The sequence below is a fragment of the Gorilla gorilla genome, chromosome 17, assembly GCF_029281585.2.
Source record: "Gorilla gorilla gorilla isolate KB3781 chromosome 17, NHGRI_mGorGor1-v2.1_pri, whole genome shotgun sequence".
Lineage (NCBI taxonomy): Eukaryota > Metazoa > Chordata > Mammalia > Primates > Hominidae > Gorilla > Gorilla gorilla.
Window position 1 is genome coordinate 79,224,906 of NC_073241.2, and position 16,991 is coordinate 79,241,896.

The 16,991-nt window shown below is 45.9% G+C and overlaps 1 protein-coding gene across 3 annotated transcripts in view; it reads right to left on the minus strand.

The window, feature by feature from the left end:
• Positions 1–16,991, minus strand: part of MYO5B (myosin VB) — a 368,321-nt gene that overhangs the window by 104,594 nt on the left and 246,736 nt on the right. For all 3 annotated transcript variants that reach the window (XM_019013976.4, XM_055368552.2, XM_063699216.1), the window contains exons 15-16: positions 6,827–6,979; positions 5,832–5,929 (exon numbers count right to left, since the gene is read on the minus strand). In XM_019013976.4, coding sequence (XP_018869521.3) covers positions 5,832–5,929; positions 6,827–6,979 — 251 coding nt within the window. The remainder of the gene's footprint in view (positions 1–5,831; positions 5,930–6,826; positions 6,980–16,991) is intronic.

Below are 16,991 nucleotides of genomic sequence, written 5' to 3' on the forward strand. Positions count from 1 at the left end.
GAGATATGTGCACCATTTTCAACCACTCACATGTCCTACAAAGCTAAGGCTAGCACTCAAAACCCAGTATGTTTTTAAACATATATTGAGTATGGCAGTGTAGAAAAAAAAGCCAGATGCTGTGTGAGCTTTCTGAGTATCCCCGCTTGAAGAGGAAATTTTATACAAGACAGTACAAAACAAACACGGTGAAAATGCCGAAAGAAGCCAGAGAGCAATTGTCTGAGGTTGTTAAACACAAATCATAAAAACTAATAAGAAGGGCTGGATGCGGTGGCTCATGCCTGTAATCCCAGTACTTTGGGAGGCTGAGGTGGGTGGATCACGAGGTCAGGAGATCGAGACCATCCTGGCTAACACGGTGAAACCCCATCTCTACTAAAAATATAAAAAATTAGCTGGGCGTGGTGGCGGGTGCCTGTAGTCCCAGCTACTCAAGAGGCTGAGGCAGAAGAATGGCGTGAATCCGGGAGGCAGAGGTTGCAGTGAGCCGAGATCGTGCCACTGCACTGCAGCCTGGGCAACATAGCGAGACTCCGTCTCAAAAAAAAAAAACACTAGTAAGAAAAAAATAGAAGGCAGAGAGCAAGACATCACCGTTGTCTAGGGTAAGCAGGGAGTCCTCATAGAGAAAGAATTAAGGCAACCTAGAATTAATCACTATTTTTAATTTGCTAAGATTACTGCCCTACTCCATGAGAAGGGATGAGGAACAAATGCTCCCTTTCCTTCTGACTGTCCTGCAGCTCAGCTGGAGCCAAGAGTCATGCTTCTTTTCCTCCTTTCACTCTGGGACATGGTGCTTGATAGATGGTGCCCTGGAGTTGCCTGGGCTCAGTGGGCACTTGGTACTGGAAAACAGTGGGCATTTTCCAAGCAACTGATGACTGCAAGATGCCACCTCACCCCAGGCAACACTCCACGTTGCACATCAGCCCTGGGTCTCATCCCATGAGACACCCACACTCTCCCCTCCAGGCTGTGCTCACTGGGGCTTCATTGCTCCCCTCTGCCCTCCCGAGCCCCACCTTCTTTCCACACCCAGCTTCTCCATAAAATCTTCCCGACTCCTCCAGCTCCAACAGCCCACGGCACTGAGTATGTGAGGCACAACGGAACACTGATTTACACAGCTCTGAACAAAATATTTCCTTCAGAAGACTTCATCTTTCTAACTAGAGTAAAAGCCCCTTAGTGCGAGGGCCTTACAGGACAGCAGGGAGTATGTGCTGAGCACCTCACTGCCTGCCCACCCTCTCGCTCCAATGCCCCCTGTGGTTGCTCTGCCACAAGAGGAAGCACAGTTCCAGGATCCAAGGGGGTCTTCATTACCAGGGGCGGCAATGACCAGTCATAAGCACCTGCTCAGCTGCCCATGACTGCGAGTGATCAGAAGCCTTCGGGCTGCGGGCTCCCCTGCTCACAGGCTCTCACTGCTAAAGCTGTCAGCCAGGCCCTGCATCATGAAGGCAGAGCAGACACCCCTGTGCTTTGGAAAAGGCATCCTGTGGTCTGCAGACCACCTCCCCAGGCACTCTGCCCCTGCCCACAGCAGCCGTGTTCCCCAGACCAGCCACGGGCTTCTTTCCTCTACTCAGCATGACCACAGGGTCAAGTTCAGCCCATTGCACACACCGGTGATGACAGCGTGTTCAGGAGCATCTGGGACCCTTAGGTCCCACGTGGGCTACGGGACCAGCTGGGGGTCCCCTTCTTCTTCCAGGACCTCCTACTGTTTCCTCATGGTATTAATAAAATGAGCAGAAGCTCATTGAGAACCCCGTCATTCCTTAAAAGTACTGCTCCTCCTCCCCATCTCTCCCCACCGTCTCTGTTCTGGCATCCCCACATCATGCTTCCTGACCTCTGGCATCCCAGTTCGGTCCTGTTGAAGGGCCAGGCAATGGCTCACTGGGTGCTGGTCCCTTCCCCTCACACAGCACAGCATGAGTTTTTGAGGGCAGGGTTGGGGACATCGGTTTTCTCTTAGAGTCTCCACACATCGTGCCTGGAGCTGGTCCCCAGAAGGCACCTGGCACAGAGTTTTTGAACTCAGCCTTAACATTCTTCCCTCTTCATGACCAGCTCAGCAAATCCCCTCCCTTTGCCACACCTGTTCTGTCCTCCTGTGATGGCAACACTGCTTTCCCCTGTGGTCTGGGGCAAAGAACTCAGTGTGGCCTCCGCTCTGCCACTAACAGGTAGTGTTACTTTGAGTAAGACACAGTCTCTCTGTACCTCATTTTCCTCATTTACTCAATGAGAGCTCAACATATCTGCCCAACTATAAAGCAGTGGTGGCTGTAATGACTATGTTACAAAAACAAACAAACAAAAAAACAAGAAGAATGCTTTTAGAAAAAGCTAACAGACACTATACAAAGAAGATATTCCCATCATCTTTCCCTGTTCACATACCCCAAGGGGATATGTGAGGCCAGCTGGCCTTCTGTACTTACTTTCCCCAACGGTAAAGAAAACCCACCGTCAAATGCATCTCTGAATCCGCCTCACTGCATTCACTATTAGATGACTAGGAATGGAAAACCAGCCCTCCCTCTATTAAATCTTGGAGGACCATAGCAAGTACAATTAACATAGAAAAATCACCAAAGATATAGAAGGTCACAGTGCTGAAACTGAAGTTCATGCTTTCCTCTCCCAATAGGATTAGCAGACCCTGGAGCCTGCTGGATGCAAAGAGAGGATCCCACTGTGTTAGAACCGAGCCCTACCTCCACAATCGCTCGCCATGGACTTGATTTCTCCACTGGCTGCAAGCTCCCTACCTGCTTCCCCAGGCTCAGCAGCATCCTGCAGTCATATCTCAGAACTCTGAGACTCCGAGACCTGGGCTGGCCTTTGGAAAACCAGTGACCAGGTCCTCCACGAAGCGTTCCCAGGTTATGACACCCGCCCCAGGCCACTGCTGCTCTGGATACTTCATCTCTCTCTTGCCTCTGCCCTGTCAGCACTTTCACAGAGCCACCGACAGCCACTTCTGTGGCATCGCCAGTTACTTGTGACAGACAATTCCTTAAGCATGGGGGACATGTCTTATTGTCATTCTACCTGTCCTAGCCCAGTGCCTAGTAAGAGGTATGACAGATGTTTCTTGAATGAAGAAAGCAGAGGAAAAAGACTTTCGTATAGGTCATGCTATCAAAGCATTTAATGTGGGACGGGAGTTCTCAACTGGAGGCAATATTGTCCCCAAGAGAACATTTGGCAATGTCTAAAAACATTTTTAGCTGTCACAATGGTGGGATGCTTGTAGCATCTACTGGGTAGAGGCCAAGGATGCTTCTCAACATCCTATGATGCACAGGACAGCACCCCTTGCCCCAGCAAAGAATTCTCTGACTCAATATGTCAGTGCTGCTGAGGCTGAGCAACTCCGATTACAGGAAATGGGTGGAGAGACACAGAAACTTCCTTCTAGGATGATGTAACTAATAACTGTAATCACATAAATTTTTATACTTTCATGAATAATTCCTACTCAGATTCTTTCATCAGGATACTTATTTTTATTTTTTTGAGAGATAGTCTTCCTCTGTCATCCAGACTGGAGTGCAGTGACACAATCATAGCTCACTGCAGCCTCAAACTCCTGGCTCAAGCAATTCTCCCGCCTCAGCTTCTGGAGTAGCTGGGACTACAGGCATGCACCACCATGCCCAGCTAATTTTAAAATTTTTTGTAGAGGTTGGGTCTCGCTATATTGCCCAGGCCGCTCTCAAACTCCTTGCCTCAAGTGATCCTCCTGCCTTGGCCTCTCAAAGCACTGCCATTACAGGCATGAGCCACCACACCAGGCCCTCACCAGAATTAACAGGTAAGGAAATGAGACACAGAGAGCAAAAGACTAGCTTGCGACTGGCCAAATCAGCAGTGAGCTCAAACTAGAATCCAGGTATCATGACATGGTCAGTATTCCTCCCACCTTTTCTTTGTATTGGGAGGAAGATTTTGGTTCTGAAGGTAAGGGAGTGTCTTAGAAAAGTGGGACCTCAGGACTAGAAAGTCCCCAGTGTCTTCTCTCATTTGAGAGGGGAGACCCAGTAGAGTATCTGTCCCATAGCAGGGCCACGCTCTGATGAGGGAAGGGCCCAAGGCCACAGCTGGTCTGGCCCAGCTGGTATAGAGCCCTCATCTCCTCTCCCCTGGGTCCTGCACAGCACTCTGCCCTTCACACAGAATCTGAATCTTTCACACACACTATGCTTCTAACAGCCGGTAAACAGAAGCCACCCAGGGGGAATTCCTAAGCATGTCTCAGAGATTTGGAGGAAGGGAAGAGCGAGCAAGCAGCACACTGCAAAGAAAACTGGTAACATTCTGTCTCCTTAACCTTTTCCACACAGAGCCCATCTGAATGGAAGCCAAGCTTTATTACATGACCCGAGTGTAGAAGGCAGTTCAGATATTCAGTCTGAGAGTCAAAATTGTCAAAGTAAGTTATTTCACAGAAAGAAATTATACTAGGCCCGAAACAGAAATCATGGGGGAGGAAAGATGGGAATAAGGTGCTTAAAAAATTTAAAAATACACCTCCTCTGGCCAGAGGGAACAGCATGCGTGAAGGCCCAGAGCAGAAGAGACTGCAGAGCTGAGTGAGAGGATGTTTTTTTAAAGGTTTAAGGTAGTATTTCAGGCAAGAAAAGAGGATCTGGAACAAGGTGAATAAGGAAGAGAAAAGGGAGACCAGGGTGAGGAACTTGCATGGAGACTTCATGGGACTTTGACATCAGTTAGACACTGGGAAGTGAAGGAGACGGAAGAATCAAGGGTTAAACCATGCTGTATGGTGGCCACTAGCACCTCGGGGTATCCAAAATAAATTAAAATGAAATAAAATTCAGAATTCAGTTCCTCACTCACACTAGACAGGTTTCAAGCACTCGATAGCCATGCATGACAAGCGGCTCCCACGCTGGATAAGGCAGATGACAGCACATACCCATCATCACAGGGATTCCCCCTGCACAGCAGGTTAGAGAGACTTCTAGTCTGGGAGATCAGGTCTCAGGGGTGGATGAGATAACAGGAAATGTTATACCTCTTAATACAACAAAGACCAATTAAAGAGGAACCATTCTTGGGGGGTGGCAGGAGATGAAGAGTGTGGTCTCAGATGTGCTGAAGGAAAGGTGGATAATGAAGCTGTAGTAGGCTTGCACAAACACTTGTCTGGAATTTAGTAGACACAAAGATGTACAAAGATCATTAAGAGTTCTACAGATCAGGGCGAGGTCAGCCACATGAGCATGGACAGAACAGGAACAAAGTTTCAAGGTCAGGGTAGAAGCAAAAGTTGGATCAGAGTAGGTTGAGGAGTGAGGAAAAGGGGAGCAAATGTGGATAATTCTGGAAGCTTAGCAGCAGAGGGGAATGTGAGAAACAGGACCATGTTCATGTCCTATTGTCCAACACATCATGTGAGGTCTTGATTCTTCAACACAAGAAAAGCCTTTCCTGATCACTCCAGCAACCTTTCAAAGCCTGAATTTAACACTTGCTGTGAGATGTACTCATGGCTACATTTAACATTCTCTATTTTATTCAAGCATGCACATTCCTGACCACCACTATAAGCTGCATGGGATCGGGGAACGGCATTTTTTCTCTTGAGACCTCCTGGACAGCAGACTGGTGGCACTCAGCAAGTGTCTGTCAGTCTGTCTGCAGCAAGTAAGATGTCTGGGGAGTGTAAGTCCAGTTGGTCATCATGCTGAAGGCCACAGACCCCCAGGCAAGGCCTGGCCCACCCTGTTCCACCTGAACCTCTAAGGCTGGGCTGGACAGGCTAATGCCCAGCAGGCACTTACTGAAAGGGGAGCTTCTCATCGTTGGGCTTGATGCAGCGGACATAGTGAGGTGTCGTGGCATTCAGGGTCTCCATGAGCAGATGCAGGGAGGTACGGAACTAGAGAGACAAAAGCCAGTGCTTGGTTATTTTTAACAAGTTGTGGATGTGTGATAAAGAAAAACTCATATATGGGTGGTGGTAGTTATTGTTACTATTACATTATTAATCCAGAAGGATGGAAGAAATTTCAGAGACCTGGGGTAAGATTCCAGCTCTGACACTGCTATCTTGCTGTGACCAAAATCAAGTCCTTCCTATTTAAGGGTTCCTCGAATTACATGGGGAAGAGACTACACCCCCTAATGTGCCTAACTCCCAGTGCTGTGGATCAAATAAGATGAAAGGTGGGCAAATGCTGTAGGAGAGATTTGGTCACTGTGCACCGGAAGCCTGCTCTTCCTAAACCTGAGGGCCTGGGACCCTGACATCCGATGCCTGGGTATCCTGGAAATAATCTGTTATACTAAATGTCCAGAATGGCAAACCCATAGGAATAAATGTTAGGTGGTGGCTGCCAGGGACTTGGCAAGCATTCTCTTTTCTTCTCTCCAGAGACACAATGGGCAGAACAGCCACAGAGACCCCACAGCAAGAGAAGTTGCTTTTAGTCTCCTGATCCACAGCTTCCTTAAGCCTCCTCTCTAACCTATAAATTCCAGGCCCTCCTGCCTCCCACACTAGGTGTCTTTGGCCCTGTGGCACAGCCCCACCACAGGCGTTAACATACTTATGGAGGCTACGGTCGGCCCCTTCCCTCCTCCCTCTGTTAGTTCCCTGTGGTGAAGGTATTGGAGTTTCCTTCTTCTAAGGACACAAGATAGAGCTGGATGGCTGAGGCTACTGATGTCAAGGCTGCTGTGATGGCTTCCCTCTCACCCTGCCGCCATCCTTCATCTACAGAGAGGCCAGCCCTGCACATGCACCTCGGCCCACAGCTTTTGGTCCGGGGCTGACCTGGTGGCCAACGGTTTTCTTGTGCTCCTTGTTGGAGACTTTCATGGGGGGTCTGGCAGAACGGACGCTGATCTTCGAAGATGACCCCTTCCCAGGGGTGGTGGCAGGAACAGGGTCCTTGTCATCATGAAACAAGTCAGCCACTAGTGGGAACTAGAAACAATCACAGGAAGAATGATGAAAGTGACATCTCCTGCACCTTATATGTTTCCTCTCAAAGCTGCTTTTCAACATATACCTGAGAACGGAAAACACACGTCCACGCCAAAACCCACACACCAACCTGCACAGCAGCGTTACTCCCAAAAGCCACAAGGTAGGAACAACCCAAATACCAACTGACGAATGGACAAACAAATGTGGTACCTCCATACAATGGATTATTCAACATTATTAATAAATTCAATATAAACAAATGACCTCCTGATCCATGCCACAACACGGACACACCTCAAAAAAATTATACCAAGTGAAAGCAGCCAGACACAAATGATCGTATAGTGTGTGATTCCATTTACATGAAATATCCAGGGAATAGAAAGTAGGTTATTGGTTGCTAGGGGTTGGGGGAGAAAGGGGAAGAGGAAGGGGAAGAAGGGAAGAAAGGGAGTGCCTGCTAAGGGGGACAGGATTTCTTTTTGGAGTAATAAAAATATTCCCAGACTTTTAGTGGTGATGACTGCATAAATTGGTGAACATCCTGAAACCCAGTGAATTGCGTGCTTCAAAAGGGTGAATTTTGTAATGTATGAATGACAATTCAATTTTTTAAATGGTAGGAAAAAAGTTGCTTTCCCATACAATCTTACTCAATCTTCACCTACAAAGATGGGCAGAACTTCATTTCCTTGTGGTGTGGTAGGAGGTGGCTATGCTTTAATACACCTACATTTAAGTTCTATTTTTCTACATTATTGCATCTTGTCAAGTTAACTTCCCTGATACCTGTTTTCTCATCAGAATAGGGATAAGCCTGTGCCTGTTATATGGGGTTGTTATGAATACTAAATAAGAGGTTAATATCTTCATCTGTAACAAGGTGAAGATGCAGGCCTTGGATGAGGCACTGGTGACAGAGTCCCAGCCATCAAGACGTTCAGTCTGACAGGAACACAGTCCTGCCATCATCCCTTGGGGAAGTCAATGCTAGGGCTAGAATAAAGTATTACAAGGCTTTTACCACACTCCTGCAGGGGTTGGGGGAAAAGGAGGGAGGGAAAAGGAACATACAGGCCCCATTCACTAACCCTGAGCAATTCCAATCTCAACAGAAGAGAGGCTAAATGCTAGAGCCTCAGATGCTAGGCTCTGCTCCTTCTCACCTACCGTGCGCCCTCTTCCTTTAACCCCCACTTAAATGCATGGCTCCCCTCTCCTGCCATTGTGTCTGAACTCCCTAGTCTAGTGTCTGAGGACTCCCTGATCAGATCCCACTCACCCCTCTCAGACAATACCTTGCACAACCATCCAGCTGGTCACGTTGCTGTCTCATAGGCACAATGCTCACTACTCCTGCCTCTATACCTTTGCTTACTGTGCTATTCTTACCTGAAATACCCCCACCCCTTTCTCTTCTATACTTATCCTGAGAGGCACCTCTCTCAAGGTTGAGCCCTGCCCCTCCCGTGACCCTCTCCCAAAGCACCCATCACTCCTGTCTGTGTCTCCCACAGGCTCTGTGGTGTCCTGAGACACCCTCACCCCCTCAAGGCTCTGTGTTGAATCCTGAGCTCTACACTTGCTGAGACTTCCCTTCCTCCTGAGAACAAGGGCTGAGGAGAGGACCGAATGAGAGAATCCGTGTAAGCATGTAGAAAAGTGCCCAGCATATAGGGCTCAGACATTATCTAGTTTTATTACTTTTACTAGGGGTTATATACATTAACACTCTTTCTTTTTTTTCTTTTTTTTTTTTTTGAAACAGAGTCTCGCTCTGTTACCAGGCTGGAGTGCAGTGGCGCAATCTCAACTCACTGCAAGCTCTGCCTCCCAGGTTCAAGCGATTCTCCTGCCTCAGTGTCCCAAGTAGCTGGGACTGCAGGCATGCACTACCATGCCCAACTAATTTTTGTATTTTTAGTACAGACAGGGTTTCACCATGTTGGCCAGGATGGTCTCGATCTCTTGACCTCGTGATCCGCCCGCCTCGGCCTTCCAAAGTGCTGGGATTAAAGGTGTGAGCCACCACGCCCGGCCTACATGAATGATCTTTCTGAACCACGTAAGTACAGATGCTTAAGAAAGTTGTATTTTTGATCTGAAGAAACAACATAGAATTTTAGATCTGGAACAAACGTAAAGATCAACATAGAATTTTAGATCTGGAACAAATGTAAAGGTCAACTTTCATCTCCTTGTGGCAGGTGAGGATGTAGGCAACTGGGGAAAAGGAACCTACCGGAATCCCGCTCCAAACTCTGTTCCCTCCACCACCAAGCACAATGGTCAGCACCAGCTCTCAAAGGGCTGCTAGTCAGTGGCTGAGCCTGGGCTAGAACCTCGGCCTCCGGATGCCCAGGTCTGAGTTTGTTTCAATACATAAATATAGCCTTGTCATTTAAACCCACAATATCAAGGAAGTAGAAATATAAAAGGGCTTCAGATATAGCCTTGATTTTTGAGGTACTTGCAACAACAATTAAATACATAAGATAACACTTCCATGAAACATTTCTCTAGCTGACATCATCTCCTGAGACTTGTAGGAGATTCAGGCTAAGGCAAGCTACCTACTGAAGATGCAGCATCATCTTCATGTATGGCTACAGGTCCCATATAGCAGTGACAGCTCATGCTCTGGTGATGCTCTGCACTGCCGAGACCTTCAGTAAATTAAGTTCCAGCCTAGTGGAGTATTTACTGAGTACCTACAAAGGCTTTCATACCAACAGCATCACGCCAAGAGCTTGAAAAGAAAGAATCATGTAAGAATAGGTCCAAAATTCACAAAATAATTCACTATTCTAGGTGAATTCAAAAAGTCCTAGAAGCATATCAAAACAAGGCAATGAGTATGAGCTTTTTCACATTACAGTCTACAGTGGGCCCTGGCTCATCTCCCTTCTGCAGTCAGAGATACCTGACAGTACAGAGTCACGGTGTCACATTAGCACATTACAGTGTCCAGACAGAGTAGCAAGATGGCGCTGGTGGCATACTAGAACTGTTCTCAGAACCTGTCAGATTCAGGTGACTTCGCACACTCAAAGGCAGTTTCTGCAACCTTATTAGGTACCTTTGTGCTGGAGTTCCAGGGTGATACGATGGGGGTTATAAAACACATGATGACCATCCCATTTCCATGGGGCTTCTTGCAACCTGACCTCACTTAAGGCAGGCATAAGACCATCAGCAACTACCCAGGTCACGTCCAAGGAGAAACTGGAGAGATGCAGACACTTTGCTCAGTGAACCCTACTCAGTCTGATGACTCTGGTATTTTTCACATATTAAAGTAACCCATATCACTTCTAGGCCTTTTGGATAAGATCAAGCATAAAGCAACTTGTATGAATTCCACGGATCCAAGGGTTTGTTTTCAGCAAGACTTAAGCCTCACCTTATGCAGGAACACTTCACTATCACAGTGGATTAGAATGACTGTGCCCACCTGCACATACATACAAGGTTACAATGCCTAATGCTTAAAACAGCACCTAATGCTAGTGAAAATTATGGGCTAATCTTCTACATCAAGCATTTTAAACTAAAAACATACAAAAAAATTAGTTCCTCTTACCTCATTCTTAGTTATTACAAAGTTCACACATTTTAGCAGCTTCAGTTTTAGAGTCAAGAGAAATTAACACAAGTCAGTGTTTTGTTTTATACAGCACAGGAGCTAGTGTAATGGGTTATAAAGCAATGAAACAACTGTGTTTCATGTGCACCTACATGGACAATCATGCTGGAATCAACACGTGTCAGTTTCACTTTTTCCCTGGCACTCCTCATTTCTCACAGACACACCAACCATTAGAAGCATCCAATTTCCATTTTCCACCAGAGTGACTTGCATGCAAATAAAAGTTGCGGTTCCTTAGTTCCCTGGCCTGGGTTCTAAGTTCAGTCTAAAAGCACCAACCAATGATCTTAAGGCCATCTCTGGTGAGCAGCCCAAGCCCATGCTCACTGCTGGCTATTCTGTGGCTACAATAGGCTGCTGACACCATGATTAGCACTAGAGAATGCTACCACATTTCTGAGCAAAGCACACCTCGAATCCCTGCTTGAGGGCATGGAAGGGATAATCCTATCCATGGAGGGATAATGCCTGCTAAGGATACTGATGATGTTGTCAGGCAGGTACCCTGGAGGGTCCCCCAGTGAGATCACTAAGGATGCCCCCAAGTGTTAGCTGCCCACAGGTGACAATTCTGTTCCTATTCTCAGCTTCTGAGCATCTTTGAAAGAAATTTTCCTCCCTCTCGATACAAACAAATGGAAGAACATTCCACGCTCATGGGTAGGAAGAATCAATATCATGAAAATGGCCACACTGCCCAAGGTAATTTATAGATTCAATGCCATCCCCATCAAGCTACCAATGACTTTCTTCACAAAATTGGAAAAAACTACTTTAAAGTTCATATGGAACCAAAAAAGAGCCCGCATTGCCAAGTCAATCCTAAGTCAAAAGAACAAAGCTGGAGGCATCATGCTATCTGACTTGAAACTATACTAAGGCTACAGTAACCAAAACAGCATGGTACTGGTACCAAAACAGAGACATAGATCAATGGAACAGAACAGAGCCCTCAGAAATAATGCTGCATATCTACAACCATCTGATCTTTGACAAACCTGACAAAAACAAGAAATGGGGAAAGGATTCCCTATTTAACAAATAGTGCTGGGAAAACTGGCTAGCCATATGTAGAAAGTTGAAACTGGATCCCTTCCTTACACCTTATACAAAAATTAATTCAAGATGGATTACAGACTTAAATGTTAGACCTAAAACCATAAAAAGCCTAGAAGAAAACCTAGGCAATACCATTCAGGACATAGGCATGAGCAAGGACTTCATGTCTAAAACACCAAAAGCAATGGCAACAAAAGACAAAATGGGATCTAATTGACAAATGGGATCTAATTAAACTAAAAAGCTTCTGCACAGCAAAAAAAAAAAAAAAAACTACTGTCAGAGTGAACAGGCAACCTACAGAATGGGAGAAAATTTTTGCAACCTACTCATCTGACAAAGGGCTAATATCCAGAATCTACAATGAACTCTAACAAATTTACAAGAAAAAAACAAACAACCCCATCAAAAAGTGGGCGCAGGATATGAACAGACACTTCTCAAAAGAAGACATTTATGCAGCCAAAAGACACATGAAAAAATGCTCATCATCACTGGCCATCAGAGAAATGCAAATCAAAACCACAATGAGATACCATCTCACACCAGTTAGAATGGCGATCATTAAAAAGTCAGGAAACAACAGGTGCTGGAGAGGATGTGGAGAAATAGGAACACTTTTACACTGTTGGTGGGACTGTAAACTAGTTCAACCATTGTGGAAGTCAGTGTGGCGATTCCTCAGGGATCTAGAACTAGAAATACCATTTGACCCGGCCATCCCATTACTGGGTATATACCCAAAGGATTATAAATCATGCTGCTATAAAGACACATGCACACGTATGTTATAGCGGCACTATTCACAATAGCAAAGACTTGGAACCAACCTAAATGTCCAACAACGATAGACTGGATGAAGAAAATGTGGCACATATACACCATGGAATACTATGCAGCCATAAAAAATGATGAGTTCATGTCCTTTGTAGGGACATGGATAAAGCTGGAAACCATCATTCTCAGCAAACTATCACAAGGACAAAAAACCAAACACCACATGGTTTCACTCATAGGTGGGAATTGAACAATGAGAACACATGGACACAGGAAGGGGAACATCACACACTGGGGACTCTTGTGGGGTGGGGGGAGGGGGGAGGGATAGTATTAGAAGATATACCTAATGTAAATGACGAGTTACTGGGTGCAGCACACCAACATGGCACATGTATACATATGTAACAAACCTGCACGTTGTGCACATGTACCCTAAAACTTAAAGTATAATTTAAAAAAAATTTTCCTCCCTCTCTTCATGCACGGCATTTCAAAGTCATAAATATTGTCTTTTTAGATGGCAAGGTAACTAGTAAGCTGTCTTAAAAACACGATTTAAGATCTGTGGCTAAAATCCGTATGCCAACATCATAAAAAACCGATATTTGTATTAGGTACTCAATTCCATGTGCAGTCAAAGCAGAGAAAGTAAATACTAGGTCACTGACTGTCAAGAAACTAGATTGACTAGTTTGTGCATTCATTCATTCATCCACGCATTAATCCATCAACACTTACTGACGCTCAAATATGCAACAAATGTGCTAGGGACTGGTAACACAAAAGTGTTATAGAACAAGCCTAGCCTCTTCTATATCATGGAGTTTATGGTCTAGCATGGAAGGTGAATGCTAATGAAAATAACCCACAATTAAAAACATAATGACAAGAAGATGAATATCCTAAAGGAAATCAACAACAAAGATGCGACTGAATCGGGGGTCTGGGATGTGGGAAATGAAGACAGGATTCTCTTAGGGAGGGAAGTCTGAACTGTAGGACATTGGATGGGGAGGACAGCACGTTATGGGGTGGAAGTAATGGCACCTATGAAGGAGCTCTGTGCATTCGGGGGGCTAAGATAAAGCTGGTCAACATACAATGTACACAGTGAGAAGGAAGCAAGAGGGACCAGCTCATGTAGGCCTCAGTTAAGAATTTTTATTTTTATCCTAAGAGCAATGGGAAGCCATTAAAGGGTTAAAATAACAGGGGCTAATATTTACTGAGCACGTTGACTATGCCTGGCACACATGAACTCCTCCAAGCCTTCCAGTGGTGTAAGCACTATTGCACTCTATTTTACAGATGAGGAAACTGAGACTTAGGGCCCAAGATCACAGAGCTGTACGTACCATAGTCAGGATTTGAACCCAGACAGCCTGTCTCCAGAGTCCAAGCAACAATGCACCACAGAGAACGGCAATGACTAGAACTAGCAATGGCAGTTCTTTCTAAACAGATCCCTGGCTACAGCATAAGGAAGAGCCCACTGCACATGAAGCCCTGTCCTGGGTGCCTAGAGGAGTCAAGGGAGACCAGGGAGACCAGAAGAGCTTACAACCTAGCAGGGAGCTCAGAAGTAATGAGGTATAGCAGGAAGGGCATAGGGCTGGGTCAGGAGACCTGAACTTTAGATATGACCCTGCAACTTGATAGCCGTGTGGCCCATGGCAAACCTCTCAGGCTTACTAGATTTTAACTTGCTCATCTATGTAAATGGAAGAGCTGACCAGATGATTCCTTTAAGTCACTCCCTGACCTGGATTCCTGCATTTTCTTATACTTGAATCACTCCATCCCCTGGCTTCTATCCACCAAGCATACAGCTACGTTCAAGCTTCTCTGTTGCTTCAAACCCCTCCCTGTTCAGCCTGTCTCTCTTCTCACTTTACCATCGATCACCTCGAGCAAGGCGTCCACAGATTGACACCGCCCTCCACGCCACTCCTCCTCAGACCTCCCTCCACCAGATGGCCTCCTCCCCATGCTGCTGAAATGTACCTTGAAAGCAACTCCAGTGCTTGTCAAGTCCAATGGCTAGAAGTGGTGTGGTTTCATTTTTGATCCTACCCGACCTCTTCAAAGGCCTCTGTGCCACTGGCCCACGCCTCCTTGTAAAGGTCCCTTCCTGAGACTTAGCAGTTCTGCTTCCTCCAATCTTCTCCCTGCCCGGCGCCCTTCCCAGAACCTCCCACGGGGCTTTTTCCTGCACTTCCGTCCTTTGCATTGCCATTTTCCAGAGCCTCATCCTCACCACTTACCTCAGTCCCTGGGGACAGTCTCCCCTAGGCCATGGCTCCAACCATCCCTCCCAGATCCTGCCACTCCAGTCTGGATCTTTTCCTGTTACTATGATTCACAATTCCAGCTCGCTCTTCTTTCCTCTAGGTGTTCCACTGGGAACTCTGAATTCAATACAGCCCAAACCACCTTCACCCACTGACTTCCTAGGTTAGGCTAGAATCCTGTCCTCACCCGACTTCCTGTATCTCAATCAAGTACCAAGTTCTGCCCACAGGGCAGTATCACGCAGTCCTTTTTTTTCATTAATCTGGAGCTGGAGCTGCTGCTCCAGCTCAGGACTACCCAGCTCTCTCCTGGATCACTACAGTCACCGAAAGCGTGAGGGCATACCTCCGGGCACACCTTCACCCAAACACATTCCACCCAACAGCCAGAGTTTTCTCTGGATGCAAACCTTATCCAGTAGCCACATGTCAAAGGCCCATTTGTTTGTCCTCACTGTCTATGACAGAAAGCCATAGATGAACAGTGTTCAGGTGAACTAAACACTGAGAGTGGCAGGAGCAGAATGGGCTGGAGGAGGGGAGGAGGAGAGGAGGAGAGGAGAGCTGGGCCTGGGGGCTCCATGGACCAGGGCCAGAGAGCCAAGACACAGGTAAGAAAGGACAAAGTGGCCCGTCAGACTGGTGCTGAGAAAGTTCCATGGGGAAATAATGGGAGGCTAGAGGCAGGTTCACATTTTGAAGATGTCATTGTGATTCATGCCTGTCTGTCATGGCAAAGCAAAACACTGGCTTATTAAATAATTCTAATTCATATACTTTCTGAAGTGAATTTTCAAGATGTTTGAGGCATGGGTAGAAGTTACCAATCTGCATAACTATACTATTGGGTAGTGGGGAGGGGGTTAAATTTACAGAAATCATTCATAGTAGCTTTTACTGTGAAAAAAAATATTAAGCCCTAAGGTCATTAACAGGTACAGATTGAGTATCCGTTATTCAAAATTTGAGAATTTTGAGACCAGAAGTGTTTCAGATTTTGGAGAATTTACATTAGGGATGCTCAACCAGTAAGTATAATCTGAAAATCCAAAATCCAAAAATACTCCAGTGAGCATTTCCTCCCATCCATGCACTAACCAGGCCCGACCCTGCTTAGTTTCTGAGATCAGATAAGCTCAGGCACGTTCAGGGTGGTATGGCCATAGATGCATTTCCTTTGAGTGTCATATTGGTGCTCAAAAAGTTTCAAATTTTAGAGCATTCTAGATTTGTGATGCTTGATCTGTATGAAAAATCACACTAGGAACTTGGAAATCAGAATCACCAACGGGAGAATTTTAAGATTTCAGCCCCTTTCTCCTGCTTCCATTAGAAAGGCTATCTATGCTTTTAATTTTATACATTAAACAGGGACTTTGTAACTTAAGAACAGAAAGTAAAAACTGTCCAAGGCAGATTTGTACCTAAGCTGGCACTGTGCTATAATCTGGATACAAACATAATCAAGGTTTCGTCTGAAGAATCTGTATGTTATTTGAAAAGCTAGGTTTTCGTTTAAGTTCCTGCTGTTGAAACTGCATTTGGAAGTGGTAGGATCCGGGATTTAGAGGGAGATGACTGTGTTGGAATATTAGTTCTCAAAAGGAGGTACAGTATGCTTCGTATTCTATTCAAAATTTGTTTTATAAACTCAAATGAACATAGAAAGAGATCTAGTTTGATGACAGGACTGAAAGACTAAGAGATACCATGTTCAACACTGGGCTGTAGACAACCGCAAAAGACCCAGGCAAGAAATACAAATTACTGGTTCCATCCACACCCATCCCTTAAGAAGATTGGGCTATGTAAGGATACCTCACCTGAGAAGTGTCCCAACTATACACAAGCCCAGAGTCACAATGAAAAGTAGTCACCAAGCTCTTTTTTTTTTTTTTTTTTTGAGACAGAGTCTCACTCTGTCACCCAGGCTGGAATGCAGTGGCACGATCTCAGCTCACTGCAAACTCCACCTCCCGGGTTCACGCCATTCTCCTGCCTCAGCCTCCCGAGTAGCTGGGACTACAGGCGCCCACCACCACGCCTGGCTAATTTTTTGTATTTTTAGTAGAGATGGGGTTTCGTCATGTTAGCCAGGATGGTCTCGATCTCCTGACCTTGTGATCCGCCTGCCTCAGCCTCCCAAAGTGCTGGGATTACAGGTGTGAGCCACCGCACCCAGCCGTAGTCACCAAGCTCTTACTTGACAAACGACCCATACAAAGGATCA